At 36.4% G+C, this 19,719-nt stretch overlaps 1 protein-coding gene across 1 annotated transcript in view; it reads left to right on the top strand.

Moving 5' to 3' along the window:
• Window positions 1–19,719, top strand: part of LOC136034042 (transducin beta-like protein 2) — a 118,288-nt gene that overhangs the window by 77,380 nt on the left and 21,189 nt on the right. Inside the window, exon 4 of the mRNA XM_065715118.1 lies at window positions 10,237–10,423. Coding sequence (XP_065571190.1) covers window positions 10,237–10,423 — 187 coding nt within the window. The remainder of the gene's footprint in view (window positions 1–10,236; window positions 10,424–19,719) is intronic.

The raw sequence follows: 19,719 nt of genomic DNA, 5'->3' as shown, positions 1-19,719 counted from the left end.
AGTTTGATGAAAAAAAGAGAAAACAGAAGAAAAACGAGAGGATCCAAACTTGTTTCAGAAAAAAAAGAGAAAAAAACGAAAACCGAGGTGAATCAAAGGCAATGAAAAAAGAGAACAAGAGCTAAGAGCTCATATGGCACTTGTGACGAGGCGAGAAGAGCTAAGAGCCAAGAGATCATATGGTATGAGCTCTAACAAAATTCTATGAATCAATAGATTGATTTAAAAAGGAAAATAAGAGGCTTAATGCCGGTCAAGATTTAAAATAAGAGCTCTGAGTCACAAAGTCCTTCTAAATATCAAAATTCATTAAGATCCGATCACCCACTCGTAAGTTATAAATACCTAATTTTTTCTAATTTTTCCTCTCCCTTTTGCCCCCCAGATGGCCGAATCTGGGAAAACGACTTTATCAAGTCAAATTGTGCAGCTCCCTGACACGCCTACAAATTTCCATCGCCCTAGCACGTCCAGAAGCACCGAACTCGCCAAATCACTGAACCCCTCCCCCCAACTCCCCCAAAGATAGCGAATCCAGTACGATTCTGTCAATCACGTATCAAGGACATTTGTTTATTCTATCCACCAAGCTTCATCCCGATTCCTCCACTCCAAGTGTTTTTCCAAGATTTCCCCCTCCAACTCCCCCAAATGTCAAAAGATCTGGTCGGGATTTGAAATAAGAGCTCTGAGACATGAATTCCTTCTAAAAATCAAATTTCATCACGATCCGATCATCTATTCGTAAGATATTAATACCCCAATTTTCATGTCTTCCAAGAATTCCGGTTTCCCCCTCCAACTCCCCCGAATGTCACAGGATCTGGTCGGAATTTGAAATTAGAACTTTAAAGCACAAGATCCTTCTAAATATCAAATTGCATTAAGATCTGGTCACCCTTTCGTAAGTTACAAATACCTCAATTTTCAAAATTACCCCCCCCCCCCCCCAATTCCACCAAAGAGAGCAGATCCGGTCCAGTTATGTCAGTCACGTATCTTAGACAGGTTTCTATTCTTCCCATCCAGTTTCATCCTGATCTCACCGCTTTAAGTATTTTCTAAGATTTCCGATCCCCCAACTGCCCCCCCCCCCCAATTACGCTTGATCCGGTTGAGATTTAAAATAAGATATCTGAGTTACGAGGTCCTTCTAAGTATGAAGTTTCATGAAGATCCGATCACTCCTTCGTAAGTTAAAAATACGTAATCTTTTCTTATTTTTCAGAATTACCCCCCCCCCCCCCGTAATTGATCGGATCTGTTCCAATTATGTAAATCACGTATGCAAGACTTCTGCTTATTTTTCCAACCAAGTTTCATCCCAATCCCTCCAATCTAAGTGTTTTCCAAGTTTTAGGTTTCCCCCTCCCAACTCCCCCCCCCCCAATGTCACCAGATCCGGTCGGGTTTAAAATAAGAGCTCTGAGCCACGATATCCTTCTAAATATCAAATTTCATTGAGATCCGATCATCCGTTCGTAAGTTGAAAATACCTCATTGTTTTTAATTTTTCAGAAATACCCCCCCCCAACTACCCCAAAGAGAGCGGATCCATTCCGTTTATGTCAATCATCTATCTAGGACTTGTGTTTATTTTTCCCACCATGTTTCATCCCGATTCCTCCACTCTAAGTGTTTTCCAAGTTTTAGGTTTCCCCCTCCCAACTCCCCGCCCCCGTCACTAGATCCGGTCGGGATTTAAAATAAGAGCTCTAAGACACGATATCCTTCTGAACATCAAATTTCATTGAGATCCGATCACCCGTTCGTAAGTTGAAAATACCTCATTTTTTTCTAATTTTTAAGAATTCCTCCCCCCCCCCTGAACTACCCCAAAGAGAGCGAATCAGTTCCAATTATGTCAATCATGTATCTGGGACCTGCGCTTATTTTTTCCATCAAGTTTCATCCCGATCCCTCCGCTCTAAGTGTTTTCTAAGATTTTAGGATTCCCCCACCTCCCACTCCCCCCAATGTCATCAGATCCGGTCGGGATTTAAAATAAGAGCTCTGAGACACAATATCATTCCAAACATCAAATTTCATTAAGATCCAATCACCCGCTCATAAGTTAAAAATACTTCATTTTTCTATTTTTTCCGAATTAACCGGCCCCCCACTCCCTCCCCCCAGATGGTCAAATCGGGAAAACGACTATTTCTAATTTAATCTGGTCCGGTCCCTGATATGCTTGCCAAATTTCATCGTCCTAGCTTACCTGGAAGTGCCTAAAGTAGCAAAACCGGGACTTTAGGTTTCTCCCCTCCAACTCCCCCCATTGTCATCAGATCCGGTCGGGATTTAAAATAAGAGCTCTGAGACACAATATCATTCCAAACATCAACTTTCATTAAGATCCAATCACCCGCTCATAAGTTAAAAATACTTCATTTTTTCTATTTTTTGCGAATTAACCGGCCCCCACTCCCCCCCCCCAGATGGTCAAATCGGGAAAACGACTATTTCTAATTTAATCTGGTCCGGTCCCTGATACGCTTGCCAAATTTCATTGTCCTAGCTTACCTGGAAGTGCCTAAAGTAGCAAAACCAGGACCGACAGACAGACAGACAGACCGACAGAATTGGCGATTGCTATATGTCACTTGGTTAATACCAAGTGCCATAAAACAGCAAAGAAGAACAACGTATCTAAGAGAAAAAAGAGAAAAGCAGCAAAGAAGAAAAACGAGATGAATCAAAGAATGAAAAAAGAAAAAAACGTATCAAAGAGATAAAAGAGAAAAGCAGCAAAGAAGAAAAACGAAGTGAATCAAAGCCAATGAAAAAAGAGAAAAAGCTTTCAAAGAGAAAAAAGAGAAAAACAGCCAAGAAGAAAAAAGAGGCGAATCAAAGCCAATGAAAAAAGAGAAAACGTGTCAAAGACAAAAAAGAGAAAAACAGCCAAGAAGAAAAACGAGGTGAGTCAAAGCCACTGGAAAAAGAGAAAAAGGAGAAAAGCAGCAAAGAAGAAAAACGAGGTGAATAAAAGCCAATGAAAAAAGAGAAAAGCCTATCAAAGAAAAAAAGAGAAGAACAGCAAAGAAGAAAAACGAGGTGAATCAAAGCCAATGAAAAAAGACTAAAAGGTACCAAAGAGAAAAAAAAGAGAAAAACAGCCAAGAAGAAAACAGGTGAATCAAAGCCAATGAAAAAGAGAAAAGCGGTTATCTCTTTGATGTTTTGATTCACATGTGATTACGTTTTTGGTGAAACAAATTTGGATTCTTCTCTCTGTTATATAGAGGATAAAACTTGACTTCAGCTTTCAAAGTTAGGGTTTCTGAGGCATAAATAAACAAGAATTATCCATTTTGGCATCAGGCAAGAATTATGCACAACTTTCCAGAAGGTAGTGTCGTATTTAGCAACCCTGGCTAAGGTCATTCTTTCCGTAAGAAATGCAGTGCTTTCCACTTTCTCAAAATTTACTGGAATCGGCTGCATAGAAAAGAAGGATAGATGCGAAAAGATGATTAAAAGAAAGAATAAATAAAAAAGGAAATAAGAAAATGCTAAAAACTACTAGAACAAAAATGTTTCCAAGAAAAAGAGGAAAAATATGAAAAAGTGAGAAATAAAAAAGATAAATAAAAAAGGAAATACGAAAAAACTAAAAACTGCTAGAATAAATATGTCTCCAGGAGAAAATTAATATTTGCTAGTTATCTATTTAACCTCTCATAAATGTAAAAAGAAATTGGGAAAATTATAAAATCTGAATGAAAAAGAAAAATTTTGAATATGCGATTAGGCTACATTGCGTAATTTTTCTTTTTGAATAGAATGTCCCATTTATTTTCATTTATTGTGCAAGAACTCGTTAGCCACTAACACTGATAGACACTTTGATTGCTATCCATCCATTGTACAATTAAATAAAAAAAAACAAGTTTTTTTTTAACTGCAAGTAAGGAGCGACATTAAAACTTAAAACAAACAGAAATTATTCCGTATATGAAAGGGGTTGTCCCCTCCTCAACGTCCCGCTCTTTACGCTAAAGTTTGACTCTTTCTCACAACTCTACTTTTTAAAACAATAAAAATAATGGGTAAGATGAAACTTATATATTTGAAATCAGCATGAAAATCCGATTCTTTTGATGTATTTATTAGTATCAAATTTCCGTTTTTTAGACTTTCGTTTACTATTGAGCCGGGTCGCGCCTTACTACAGTTCATTACCACTAGCTGTTTGATACAATGCTTTATTCCAGATCAGGAAGACTGCATTTTACAAAAAAAGGAACCATAAATATATTATTACTTTCATCATTTCTCTTATAAGACATTGGGAACTTGGTAAAAGTATACTAGAGTGGGAACTGGTGCTAGTATCCACAAAAAAAACATCAGCGCTATCTAGCATTTGGTTACAGTTGGCATTTTTTTTTTACTGCGATATATTTAGCTCCGGCTATTTGGAATGATATCCCAGCTGGCATTAGGGAGGCTGAACACATTGGTTTATTTAAATTGAAATTTAAAAAATATTTATTAGGAGTGAGGAGGTTTTTTCTGTTTTTCTTCTTTTAAAGGGTAATTGACTGAGAGTATTTTCGTCCTTCTTTATTTTTTGTTCTTTCAAATAAATAGGTTGAGAATCATAGATTGCAGCCGTCCAACATCAGGCTGTTTGAACCTTCCCTGGCCGGTTGTGTGTATGTATAGTTTTTGTAATTAGTAGTCAAACAGTCCGTGGTAACGAGCTGTAGTAAGGAGCGACCTGGCTCAATAGTAACCAAAACTCTGAAAAACGAAATTTTCATAACAATAGTTACATCAAAAGAATTGTATTTTAATGCTGATTTTAAATATATAAGTTTCATTATGTTTAGACTTAACCATCAAAAGTTACGAGCCTGAGAAGATTTGCCTTATTTTAGAAAATAGGGAGAAACACCCCTTAAAAGTCATAGAATGTTAATGAAAATCACACTATCAGATTCAGCGTATCATAGAACCCTACAGTAAAAGTTTCAAGCTCCTATCTACAAAAATGTGGAATTTTGTATATTTTGCCACAAGACAAGCGTGTTTATTTGTTTGTTTTTTTTCCAGAGGTGACCGTATCAACCCAGTGGTCCTAGAATGTCGTGAGAGGGCTCATTCTAACGGGCTCATTCTCACGCCCTTTTTAAATGGCCCAAAAAACTGGAGGGCATCTAGGCCCCCTCCCACGCTCATTTTTTTCCAAAGTCACCAGATCAAAATTTTGATATAGTCGTTTTATTCAGCATAGTCGAAGAACCTAATAACTATGTCTTTGGGGACGACAAACTCTCCCACAATCCCCATGGGAGGGGCTGCAAGTTACAAACCTTGACCAGTGATTACATATAGTAATGGTTATTGGGAAGTGTAAAGACGCTTTCAGGGGGATTTTTTTTGGCTTGGGGAGGGGGTTTTGCGTGGGGAACTTTCTATGGAGGAATTTGTCAGGGGGAAAGAAAATTTCCATGAAGCGGCGCAGGATTTTTTAGCATTTTTTAAAGAATAATGAAAAAATAAATATGAAAAAGTCTTTTCAACTGAAAGTAATGAACAGCATTAAAACTTAAAACGCAACAGAAAATATTACGCTTATGAGGTGTTCACCTCCTCCTAATACCTCGCTCTTTACGCTAAAGTGATCTTATTAATTTCAACTATTTATTCTACGGCCTTTGTGATTCAGGGGGTCATTCTTAAGATATTGGGACAAAATTTAAGCTTTAGTTTAAAGAGCGAGGTATTGACGAGGGCGGAACCCCCTCATATACGTGATAAAGATAACATATAGTAACGGTTATTGGGAAGTGTGCAGATGTTTTCAGGGGGATTTTTTTGGTTGGGTGAGGGGTTGAGGGGAGGGGGTTATGTGGGGGAACTTTCCATGGAAGAACTTGTCGTGGGGGAAGAGAATTTCCATGAAGGGGGCACAGGGTTTTCTAGCATTTAAAAAAAATGGAAAAATAAATATGAAAAAGTTTTTTTCAACTCAAAGTAAGGAGCAGCATTAAAACTTAAAACGAACAGAAATTATTACGCATATGGGGGGTTCACCTCCTCCTAATACCTCGCTCTTTACGCTAAAGTATTTTTAGCAATTTCAACTATTTATTCTACGGCCTTTGTGATTCAGGGGACAAAATTTAAACTTTACTGTAAAGAGCGAGGTATTGACGAGGGGGCGAACCCCCTCATATACGTAGTAAAAACATACGAATATATAAGTTCGTTACGCAAGTTAATTCGTAAGTTAGTATATTTTTACTAATAAAACCCTTCGTAAAAAAATTAAAAGTTCTAGTTGCCTTTTTAAGTGACCAAAGAATTGGAGGGTAACTAGGCCTCCTCCCCAGCCCCTTCTTTTCTCGGAATCGTTCAATTAAAACTATGAGAAAGCCATTTAGCCAAAAAAAATTAATATGCTAATTTCGTTTTCTAATTTCTCCTTGATACTATAGACAAGAAATAAAAGTACAAACAAGGTTCCTGAAAGCCGACCTTGGAAATATAAATTGTTTTTCAAGTTTTCCAACAAGACGTAGACAACAAAAAATTTACGTTTATAAAATTTTAACCAAACAGTTCTTTTTGAGGTACCTATAGAGCACAAACCCCTGTGTCTTCGTCCCTTAATTGTAGCCTTGGTTAGGAAGGGCTAATTACATTGCAATTGACTTGGTGTTAAACTATTAATAAGAAAGCTATCAAGTTCACGTAGCCCTTTTAATATTTGCTAGGATCGCTTGAATTCATGTAAGGATGCCCACGGAGATGGATTGAGGGCGCAATGTTCTTTTTCAAAGAGAACCACAAAACTTTATAAAACATAAAAATGGTAATATCCAAAATAAGTATCTAATTCTCTGGGAAGGGGACCCTTAATGTTTATAGAAGCATCCCCCTGTCCAAGGTTTCGTAAAAAGGAATTCATCCCTAATTTCCAAATAAGCAATACCACCCGCTGAGGATTACATGATGTGAAGGGTATAGCCCCCCCCCATTTAGAAGACTAAAATTGAACAAAAAGAGTAAAGTTTTGTACTAGAGTGGAAGTTTTGGGGAAAACGAAATATGACGTTGGTGTTTTTCAGCGGAAAAAACGCTTTCGAAGCTTTAACCCCGATAGGAAATGTTTTGTAGAGATGTCCCCTACTCCTGGCGAAGCTTTCCTAGGTCCTCTTGCCAGGTTTGCTATCCGGTGAAAAAAAATCACTAGATTTTAGTGTTTCTTGTTTATTTAATGATTTTCTTCAATAATCTAGTGATTTATGTGCTGATTCAGTGTTTTTTTTTCTTTATGCAACATTAAAGATTACTAGAAAAAGTGATCAATCACAAGGGGCAGCAGCCCTACCTCTTGCCAATAAGCAATTGTTTTAATGGTTGCTGATTGCAGGAATTAGACAATTTATTGTGATAAAATTTTTATCATATGAGCCTTACTAATCGAAAGTGACTCATTGCTTTTCTTGAACAACAGGTGATAACAAAGGCATCATTGTCACGTCACTATTTATGACTAACAAGTATGAGAGCGTTTCGTTATTCATTTCTTGAATTTTGAAATCTTGAACAGCCAGTTCTTGCGAAATTTCGCAGTCGGATTTCAAAGATAATACAGTCGCGCAATCTTGGAATTCTTGTTAGATGAATAGAATAAATCACACCAAGCATCGAACGCCTTATCTCTACTCCCATTTCTCTCTGTGTGCATGTCTCCCCAAAGCTTTATACTATTAAGATACATAGTCAAGTACTGTTTGTTTTTGAATACATATATATATATATATATATATATATATATATATATATATATATATATATATATGGAATTTTTAGAGGTTTTACCAGTTCAGGGTGCTAAAATAGGCTTGAAAATTAATGTTAAGAAGACTAAGGCTAGGAATAAGTGAAGATGAACAGATGAAATTAGGTAACGAAAAGATTGATCAGGTTGGGAGCTTCAGTTGCCTTGGTAGTATTATTAGTAAAAATGGTGGGAGCAGTGAAGATGTTAAAAGTAGAATAGCTAAGGCTCAGGGTGTTTTTTTACAGTTAAAAAAAGTTTGGAAGAATAGAAAGATAAGTCTACAAACCAAGATTAGAATATTGGAAGCTACAGTGATGACAGTGGTCAAATATGGCTCTGAAGCATGGGAACTCCGAAAAGCAGATGAAAATTTACTAGATGTTTTCCAGAGAAATTGCCTACGGATTGTTCTGGGCACCCGGCTGACTGACCGTATTTCAAACAGTAGGTTGTACGAAAAGTGTGGTTCAATCCCGCTTTCTGGGGCTATAATGAAAGAAAGGTTGAGTCAAAATATTCATTAATTCAAAAACGTTCAGAAATTAAATTAAAAAAAAAAACAAATTTTCTTAACTGAAAGTAAGGAGCGACATTAAAACTTAAAACGAAAAGAAATTACTCCGTACATGAAAGGGGCTGTTACCTCCTCAACGCCCCGCTCTTTACGCTAAAGTTTTTTACTGTTTTAAAAAGTAGAGTTGAAAGAAAGAGTCGAACTTTAGCGTAAAGAACGAGGCGTTGAGGAGGTAACAACCCCTTTCATATAAGGAGTAATTTCTGTTCGTTTTAAGTTTTAATGTCGCTCCTTACTCTCAGTTAAAAAAATTTTTTTTTTATTTAATCAAGAATAGATTTGAAAATTAGTGTTAAGAATACTAAGGCTCCAAGAAGGAATAAGTGAAGGTGAAGAGATGATGTTGGGTTACGAGAAGATCGATCAAGTGAATAGCTTCAGTTACCTGGGTTGCCCTTGGGTAGTATTATTAGTAAAGACTCTGGGGGCTGTGAAGATGTTAAAAGTAGAATGGCCAAGATCCAGGATGTTTTTTTTACAGCTGAAAAAAAGTTTGCAAGAATAGGAAAATAAGTTTTCGAACCAAGGTACACAGTAAGCTACAGTGATAACAGTGGTCAAGTACGGATCTGAAGCATGGGTGCTTCGAAAGGTGGAAGTGTTGCTAGATGTTTTCCAGAGAAATGGTCTACAGGTTGTTTTGGGTATCAACTGATTGACCTGTATTTGTTAATTATACGGAACATACTCAATGATTACGCTTTAGCTATGAAAACAAGTAACGGATGATACAATGCTTTGGAATTAGACATAATGCATTTGACTCGTATAATTTGGGCTAGGGCTATATATTTGCATATTAGGGGTAGGGATTAGGTTCAGTTACCCCCCCCCCCTCCCTTAATGTGTATATAGCCAAATTATATTATTACATAAATTAAAGATTATATGAAGGTTAAATTTCATTAGGATTAACCTAACTTCACTTCTTGGGTGCATTCCGTATTATTAACACGTAACGACTGACCTTATCTCAAATAGTAAGCTGTTCGAAAAATTGCTTCAATCTCACCTTTTTGGACTATAATGAGAGAAAGGATGAGATGGCTAGGACATGTCCTGCGAATGAAGGATGACCGATTGGCAAAGTTTGTCCTTGTCCGCCAATCTTCTAGGGCGAAAGGAACAAAAGGTCGTCCCCGAATGGTGTGTGAGGGTGTCATAAGGAAATACTTAAGGGAAATGAGGAATTCTTGGAGGTTTTAAAAAGGAAGGCTCTGAATAGATTGGGTTGGAGGAGGAGTGTGCGTAGCTTTGCTGGGCTGAGGGTGCTTGATGCTGAAATGAGTTGATAGTAGTGGCCGTAGCATCGCACAAGTGAAGAGTATTAACAAGTTACTGGTAACAGCTCAGAACAAAAATCTGAATTTTTTCTGAAAACAAAAAGTTTATTTTGTGTATGAAAGGAAATGATGTACTGTATCTAAAACGGGTTCTGAAATGTTTTGGCTGATGTCTGAATCAAAATTTAGTTGATAAAGGCACCGCAAATTACTCAGTTTTGCTATGTTTGGGTTGTGCAAAAAACCAGTTTTGGGTTGTGCAATTAAAAAAAAAGGACTTGGTCCACTTTGACTCCAAACCGCTTCTATATATATATTTTTTTTTTTTTGAACATTTTGTTCTATGAAGGAATTTTAGAAATGCAACACGTCTGTGATTCGATATTCATTCCTAGCCTAAACAAAATATTCCTTTTCAAATATTATTTTTTGCGTAATCTAAGAGAAATAAATTTTATTGTTTGTGGTTTTGTGAATTATATGTAAAAGCTATAGGGTGTCTGAATTGAATAGTTTTATTTATGGCATTGTGTTATTTACCTAATTTGTCTTGGTTATCCTTGAATTTGGTTTTTCAGCATCATACTCTTGACCTAGTGGGCTTTGGCATCGCTGCAAATGGAAAGTTTATCATGTCGTGCGATTCAGAAGGAGATCTAGTTCTATGGAGCTTAAAAGGAGCTATACTCCATCAGCTTCATACCAAACTATCTCCTGCTTATTGTGCCAAAATTTCACCAGATGGGAAGCTAGTTGCCATTTCTGGTAAGATTTTCCTAAAAATATTTTGACCTTCTTTTACAACGACTAAATTTATGTCTGGCTTCAAAATTACTGGAGGCTCTTCAATCCTGTAAAATTGGGCATAAACACAAATGATAGTTGAAGGGAGACTCACTTGTTCAATTGTCAAATTTCCTTATATTTTAGTTCTTTTCGTTTGATGAGTAATAAAAAAATAATTAAGAAAAGCAAGAGAACTTTTGCTTTGTTCTTCAACTGGCTGAAAGTCACCATAGTTGTTTTAGTTTTTGTTTATTATTTTTATACTTATTCATTTTAGTAGCAAAATGGGAGAAGCGTAGGCCAATGTAGAAAATGGGATAATTCACAGCCAGTGAAGACTATGCCATTATAGTCGAGATTAGAGGCTGTAATGCTGAAGGGTTATTTAAATCTTTCATATAAATTTGTTCTGAGACCATTGAATACGTTCTGAGATAATTCACAGCCAGTGAAGACTATGCCATGATAGCCGAGATTAGAGGTTATTTAAATCTTTCATGTAAATACGTTCTGAGGCCATTGAATACGTTCTGAGATAATTCACAGCCAGTGAAGACTATGCCATTATAGTCGAGATTAGAGGCTGTAATGCCGAGGGTTATTTAAATCTTTCATATAAATACGTTCTGAGGCCATTGAATACGTTCTGAGATAATTCACAGCCAGTGAAGACTTTTCCACCACCTGATGTGCATATCAGAAAATCACGTGTGTCATAGAGTTCCACCGCACTTGGCACACTTCCCACCGCACTTGGCAAACTTCCACCTCACTTAGCCCGCGCCACCTGGTGTGCGTGATTTCTGAAAGTGGGCACCACTTCAAGTGCTTTATTGTTCGAACTTGTTCGAACATTTCCTAAAACATAATATAAAATAAAAAACAGTCTTAATGAGAATCCTACTAAACCCTGAGAGCCAACCACTGACTTTCTCAGAAAAAATGACAAAATTTAAGAGATCGTTAGAAAAGAAAAATGGAAACACTGGCTACCAGTAATAATCCTGAATTTGCTCAGAAAAATGTTGAGCATACGAAAACCTCGGGAGATAAGACTGGGGTGGTCTAGGGTAATGTACCTGACAATAGACCTGATCTGCTTCATTTCTGTTTAAGGAACGGGATGATGACGGTGATGATGACTCACAAAAAATTTACCGATTACGATTTGCCGATTACAATGAAAATTTGCCGATTAAAAACAAAAATACAAATGAAAAAGTTCACTTCTTTTTAAGGGGTATTTATGATGATTCGCGAAAAAATTGCCGTTACTACAAAATTACAATAAATTTCAATAAAATCGGAAAATAATAATAATATTTTTTTCTATGTTGTCATTACTGCGTGTTATTGTAACTACGCTGTTACTGCTAAAGTTAAGTAAAGTGAGCATATTAAAAATATCATAAAAAGCTTAACAACCCAAAATATGTTTATTTTATTACTTTAGTCACAACATCAGATGTTTTGAATGTCTGGTATGCTTTGAAGAAGGTCTGGTATCCATACACATTGCCATTACTTTTTTTATTGCTGCCAAAATGTTACAAATTGCGTTATTAATTTTATACTGCGTAAAATTAAGCCATGAACTGTGTCACAAGACTACTGGGACAATAAACCCGGGAAAGGGGTGTAAAGGAAGAAGAGGAAGATCCGGATATTCATGGAACATGAGTCGTATAATAATTTTTTCTCCAAATTAGGGGGGCAGCTGTCCTCCTTCCCCTCCCAAACAACGTCCCTGGTTATATCCACACACACGTTATGACTTGAAATTGAAAAATAGCAGCCTTAGAATTGACTTTTCGTGTTTGAGTCCCCATCTCTAGGACAAAATTCTTGCCCCCCTCCCTGCCGAACGTACATACAAGGGCGGGGAGTTTTTGAACTCATGACAATATATCAAACTCAGAAGCCATTGTTAACAAAGTAAGCAAAGGCGACCAGCTCAGTATGTATAATATGAAAGAACCGCTCATTATTCAAGTTCAAGTTTTTTTTTTCAAGTTCAAGTTTTTCATTTCAACATTCACAAATAAATAAATAAAATACAACACTTTCGCGCTGGGGAAAACCTATGAAAGTTTGTATTCGCGCGAAAGTCCACATATCTACATATCTACCGCGCGAAAGTCCTAATAACAAATCAAATCTCTCTTACTCATTAATACACATACTCTCCCTGCCCCCTTTCATTCCTCCCAACCCCATCTTACCCCCTGCCCACCCTTACCTCCATAGCCCACCCTTACCTCCCTAGCCCACCCTTACTTCCCTAGCCCCGACCATACCTCCCGAACCCACCCTTTCTCCCCTAATTACCCTGCCACCCATAAAAAAAATTCAACAATGAAAAAAAGTCAAGGAAAATTGTGAAAAAAGGGGTCAACCTCGAACAAATTACTGTTCAAATTATCCTTTCACTATCCGCCCCAAAAATATGTGCTCATTCCGAATACGAAAGGTTAAACGCTCTAGCTCTTTCCCATATTTGACTTTTTTGAGGTTGAATCTGAGGTTGAGGCAAAAAACGTTGATTGAGTATACCAGCAAATGTGATTTGATATGTCATTTCATTTCTGCGCTCTTTTTTGCTGATGAAAATGAAACTAAATGTATAAAGTCAAAAGAATTGTTTGGAGCTTAAAGTTTTAAGAGAGAGTGAGGACGGAGGAGAGGTTCTAGGAATATTGTGAAAAAAGGATCAACCTCAAACAAATTGCTATTTAAAAGATTCTTTCACTACCCTACCCAAATATATGCTGATTCCCAATCCGAAAAGTTTACCACTCTAGCTCTTTTACAAATTTCAGTTTTTTTGAGGCTGAATTTGAGGTTGAGGCAAAAATGTTGATTGAGTATATACCAGCAAATGTGATCAGATATGTCATTTCTACGCTCTGTTTTTGTTAATGAACATAAAACTAATTGTTTAAAATCAAAATAAGTTTGAGGCTTAAAGCCTTGAGAGAGTGAGGTTGGGGGAGAGGTTCCAGGAGAATTGTGAAAAAAGGGGCCAACCTCAAACAAATTGTCATACAAATGATTCTTTCACTACCCGACCAAAAAATATGTTCTGATTCCGACTCCGAAAAATTTGCCGCTCTAGGTCTTTCACAAATTTGAGTTTTTTGAGGCTGAGGCGAAAATGTCGATTAAATAAATACCAGCAAATGTGATTAGATATTTCATTTCTACGCTCTTTTTTTGCTGATGAATATGAAACTAAATGTTTAAAGTCAAAAGAATTGTTTGGGGGTTAAAGTTTTTACAGAGAATGAGGTCGAAGGAGAGGTTCAGCCTGCAGGTGTATATTAAACTTGGCTATGGCAAAACACTTGCAGCCTCACACCTTGGTAACAACCAAGACTGGGTTCCGGTAAAGTCCAGTATACCTGAAACCTCAGTTTAGTTAAATGATTAAAAATGAGGAGGAGGAGGAGAAAAACTTTAGCGTAAAGAGCGGGGCGTTGATGAGGAAGCAGCCCCTTTCATATACGAAGTAATTTCTGTTCGTTTTAAGTTTTAATGTCGCTCCTTACTTTCAGTTAAAAAAACTTTTATTTTATTTAATCTATCCATCTAAATCCAATACTTAGATGGATAGATAGGTATTCAGAATACCTGTCTATTCATCATTACATGTATAAAAAAACAAGTTTTTTTCAGCCCCCCCCCCTCTTTACGCTAAAGTTTGACTCTTTCTCTCACTCTATTTTTAAAACAATAAAAAACTTAAACGTAAAGAGCGAGGCGTTGAGGAGGGAGCAGCCCCTTTCATATACGAAGTAATTTCTGTTTGTTTTAAGTTTTAATGTCGCTCCTCACTTTCAATTAAAAAAACTTTTTTTTATTTAATTTCTGAACGTTTTTGAATTAATGCATGTTTTGATTAATTTTTTACGAACCTTTTTATTAGTAAAAGATATACGTAACTTACTAGTTAGCTTACGTAACAAACTTCTGTATTCGTATGTTTTTATTACGTATATGAGGGGGTTCACCCCCCTCGTCCGTACCTCGCTCTTTATACTAAAGCTTAAATTTTGTCCCAACTCCTTAAGAATGACCCATGAATCACAAAGGCCGTATTTGAATTAAAAACGGAATAGTTTTGGGCAAGTCAAGTCATGGCTAATTGTAGAAAAAGCCAAGATAGATAGTTCAATTAAGTGAGAAGAAAAACATGGCATTACCTCCCCCCTTCATTGCCGTTGTTATCATCTCCCACTTATGCTATTACTAATTACAAAAAATAACTAAAAATTACTAAACAATACTTTAGCGTAAAGAACGAGGTATTAGGAGGAGGTCAACCCCTCATATGCGTAATAATTTCTGTTCGTTTTAAATTTTAATGCTGCTCCTTACTTTCAGTTGAAAAAACTTTTTCATATTTATTTATTCATTGTTTTTTTTTTCAAATAATGCTAGAAAATCCTGTGCTCTGTACATGGAAATTTTCTTTCCCCATGACAAATTCCTCCATGGTCAGTTCCCTCAACAAATCCCCCTCTTCTCAGCCCATCCCCCCAACCAAAAAATCCCCTTTAAAACGTCTTTACACTTCCCAATAACCACTACTATATTTAAGCACTGGTCAAAGTTTGTAACTTGTAGCCCCTCCCACGGGGACTGTGGGGGAGTAAGTCGTCCCCAAAGACATAGTTATAAGGTTTTTTGACTATGTTGAATAAAATGGCTGTCTCAGAATTTTGATCCAGTGACTTTGGGAAAATAATTAGCGTGGGAGGGGGCCTAGGTGCCCTCCAATATTTTTGGTCACTTAAAAAGGGCGCTAGAACTTTTCATTTCCATTAGAAAGAGTCCTCTCACAACATTCTAGGACCACTGGGTCGATACAATCACCCCTGGGGAAAAAAACAACCCAAACAAATAAACACGCATCCGTGACCTGCCTTCTGGCAAAAAATACAAAATTCCACATTTTTGTAGATAGGAGCTTGAAACTCCTACAATAGGGTTCTCTGATAATATAGGGTTCTCTAATATTTAATCAAATTCATACAGCAAGCCAAAGACAAAGGAATATGAAAGATTTTTGAAAACAAGAAAGGAAATATAGATGAAAAGAAAAAAAAATCAAACAGGTGAAAAACGAGGATTTTGTCAGCCAGTTGCAAAATATTAAAATGAAAATCAAGCAAATATTTCGACAAGGACCTCCGCCAAGCCGTCCACAGTGCTCAAAAAAAAGAAAGAAAAAACAACAAGTTGTGTGTCTTTTTTCCTCTCGTGAAGTTCACTTAAGAAGGTTAGATTTTGTTGTTGCTTTTTCTGTGTTTCTTTTTTTCCTCTTTCTTATTTTTTTTAGCAATGAGGACGACTTAGCGGAGGTCCTTGTCCAAATATTTGCATGATTTTCATTTTCATATTTTGCTACTGGCTGACAAAATCTTCGTTTTTCACCTATTTGATTTTTTTTCTTTTCATCTATATTTCCTTTCTTGTTTTCATACGTCATGCATAGCAAGTATGGCCTCAGAACGTATTTATATGAAAGATTTAAACAACCCTCAGCATTACAGCCTCTAATCTCGACTATAATGGCATAGTCTTCACTGGCTGCGAATTATCTCAGGACGTATTCAATGGCCTCAGAACGTATTTATATGAAAGATTTAAATAACCCCTCAGCATTACAGCCTCTAATTTCGACTATAATGGCACAGTCTTCACTGGCTGTGAACTATCTCAGAACGCATTCAATGGCCTCAGAACGTATTTATATGAAAGATTTAAATAACCCTCAGCATTGCAGCCTCTAATCTCGACTATAATGGCATAGTCTTCACTAGCTGTGAATTATCTCAGAACGCATTCAATGGCCTCAGAACGTATTTATATGAAAGATTTAAATAGAACTTAGCATTACAGCCTCTAATCTCGACTATAATGGCACAGTCTTCACTGGCTGTGAACTATCTCAGAACGCATTCAATGGCCTCAGAACGTATTTATATGAAAGATTTAAATAACCCTCAGCATTGCAGCCTCTAATCTCGACTATAATGGCATAGTCTTCACTGGCTGTGAATTATCTCAGAACGCATTCAATGGCCTCAGAACGTATTTATATGAAAGATTTAAATAGAACTTAGTATTACAGCCTCTAATCTCGACTATAATGGCATAGTCTTCACTGGCTGTGAATTATCTCAGAACGTATTCAATGGCCTCAGAACGTATTTATATGAAAGATTTAAATAGAACTTAGCATTACAGCCTCTAATCTCGACTATAATGGCACAGTCTTCACTGGCTGTGAACTATCTCAGAACGCATTCAATGGCCTCAGAACGTATTTATATGAAAGATTTAAATAACCCTCAGCATTGCAGCCTCTAATCTCGACTATAATGGCATAGTCTTCACTGGCTGTGAGCTATCTCAGAACGTATTCAATGGCCTCAGAACGTATTTATATGAAAGATTTAAATAACCCTCAGCATTGCAGCCTCTAATCTCGACTATAATGGCATAGTCTTCACTGGCTGTGAATTATCTCAGAACGCATTCAATGGCCTCAGAACGTATTTATATGAAAGATTTAAATAACCCTCAGCATTGCAGCCTCTAATCTCGACTATAATGGCATAGTCTTCACTGGCTGTGAATTATCTCAGAACGTATTCAATGGCCTCAGAACGTATTTATATGAAAGATTTAAATAGAACTTAGCATCACAGCCTCTTATCTCGACTATAATGGCACAGTCTTCACTGGCTGTGAACTATCTCAGAACGCATTCAATGGCCTCAGAACGTATTTATATGAAAGATTTAAATAACCCTCAGCATTGCAGCCTCTAATCTCGACTATAATGGCATAGTCTTCACTGGCTGTGAGCTATCTCAGAACGTATTCAATGGCCTCAGAACGTATTTATATGAAAGATTTAAATAACCCTCAGCATTGCAGCCTCTAATCTCGACTATAATGGCATAGTCTTCACTGGCTGCGAATTATCTCAGGACGTATTCAATGGCCTCAGAACGTATTTATATGAAAGATTTAAATAACCCTCAGCATTGCAGCCTCTAATCTCGACTATAATGGCATAGTCTTCACTGGCTGTGAATTATCTCAGAACGCATTCAATGGCCTCAGAACGTATTTATATGAAAGATTTAAATAGCCCTCAGCATTACAGCCTCTAATCTCGACTATAATGGCATAGTCTTCACTGGCTGTGAATTATCTCAGAACGTATTCAATGGCCTCAGAACGTATTTATATGAAATATTTAAATAACCCTCAGCATTACAGCCTCTAATCTCGACTATAATGACATAGTCTTCACTGGCTGTGAATTATCTCAGAACGTATTCAATGGCCATCCTAAAAGCTCAAAGATCAAATCTACAGGATCCAGGTGCGATTCCAGCAAGAACTATGGGATTTATTCGACCTTTTATTTTGTTAAAGTTGACTAAAAAAAACCTCAAATTATCAAGAATGGCAATAAAGTACCATTTACCGTGGATTCAGAGATTTTTGTAATTTTTCGGTGGCTCCGCTTAGTTCTTTGTTTTTTTCAGGATATGAGGTTCGGAATTTAGCAGATCTTCTGAAGAATCGGTAGAAGTAGAATACTCTGTTTAGCACAGCACCGTTTTTCGAGGTTGAAAATGTGGAAAAAAACTTTTTTTTTAACTAATTAGGATGCTTAGATATTTTCATGTCTCAGAACTGAGAAAATATGGTAACTGCTCTAAAAATGCAATGATTTTGAGATACCCAATAAAAAAAACCTTAGAAAGTAATCTATCAGTTTACCCGAATAGAGGTTAGCTGAGGTTGGATACGCTGAACCTCGTACATTGCAGAAAAGTTGGAAAGCAAATAATTTAAGAGAATAAATCCGAGCAGTGTAAAACATATATTTCTTAAAAAATGTGGGAAAATCTGGTATTCAATTCTAAATGAAACAGACATTCATTTACAATTATGCAGTATTTAAAAAAAAATGAGTGAAGATTAGCCAAAAATTAGGCAAAACTAAAAACCCATGGAAAAACTTTAAAACAGAACTTTACAAAAACGCAAACCCATCGAAAAATTTTTATATTCATTTTGACACGTTTTTACTAGTCAGATAAAGATTTTGGAGGAGGGATTGAGAGAATAGAAACCTGGGAATAATAAGTCCCTTTTAGGATTGTAGGGTTGTGTTCTTTTCTCTCATCAAGGTTGACTAAGAAGAATGTCAAGACTGGCATTGTCTATGTGTTCTAAACAAAGCACAAGCAATTTGCTTTATTGGTTCACGACCTTTGTCTACAACTTTTTTTGAAAATTGTCGTTGTTTCTTTTTATACCGTTTGGACGCGGAATTAGCAATATATTCGCTGATTTTTACTGTGCCTGTCCAAACCTTAAGACATAGAAGAATATTTTTTTCCCTTTTTCAGTAAAAAAAAAAACTAAAAAGACTTGAGCACTGCTACGGTGTCAAGTAGGATTAGTTTGGTATTACTTTCATGTCTAATCAAACAGTTACATTTGGCTAAAAGTTACATTTGGCTAAAATTACGCTAAAATTACGCCCCAGAAACTGGGGCGTCTTTTAGCGTAAATGTAATTAATTACGCTAAAGCTTTTAATTGTTTTAAAAAGTAGAATTGTGGCAAAGAGTCAAATTTTAGCGCAAAGAGCGAGGGATTGCGGAGGGGACAACCCATTTCATATACGGAGTAATTTCTGTTCGTTTTAAGTTTTAATGTCGCTCCTTACTTTCAGTTTAAAAAACTAGTTTTTTTTTATGTAATATAAAAGTAGAAGCATAGGTTCTTGACTTTTGTCTCCATAATTAGTTTTCAAGTTAAAATCCCCATTAAAGTTTATTTGTTATTTCACTTTTTCTTATCTATTTCAATTACGTTTATTGCGTATATAATAGAAGACTTACATGTGTAATTAATTTTATTTAATATCTTTGCATAAGGTTTACAGCACTCCCGTAATTTTTTATTTATCTTTTTTATTACATCAACTGCGTAGATATGAGAAAATAGGCCAATCAGCTATTTGATGTTTATTTTTGGAATTCCAAAGAAATTGTGTCCTAGAATCAGAAATGAGGAAATGATTTTTTGTTTACTTCTATTGTGTAAAGGTTCAGCGCAATCTGACCGCCGACATTCCTGGAATACTGTATTTTGTCTCTTGTGTCATTGTTTTGCTCTGTTAGCCGTTTATCGAGAAAGTTGATTTATTGGAAATAATCTAGAATATTTTCCGGAAAA

This window comes from Artemia franciscana, chromosome 12 (assembly GCF_032884065.1).
Source record: "Artemia franciscana chromosome 12, ASM3288406v1, whole genome shotgun sequence".
Taxonomy (NCBI): Eukaryota; Metazoa; Arthropoda; class Branchiopoda; order Anostraca; family Artemiidae; genus Artemia; species Artemia franciscana.
The sequence above is the reverse complement of the archived record's forward strand: the minus strand, read 5'-3'. Positions and strand labels throughout refer to the sequence as shown.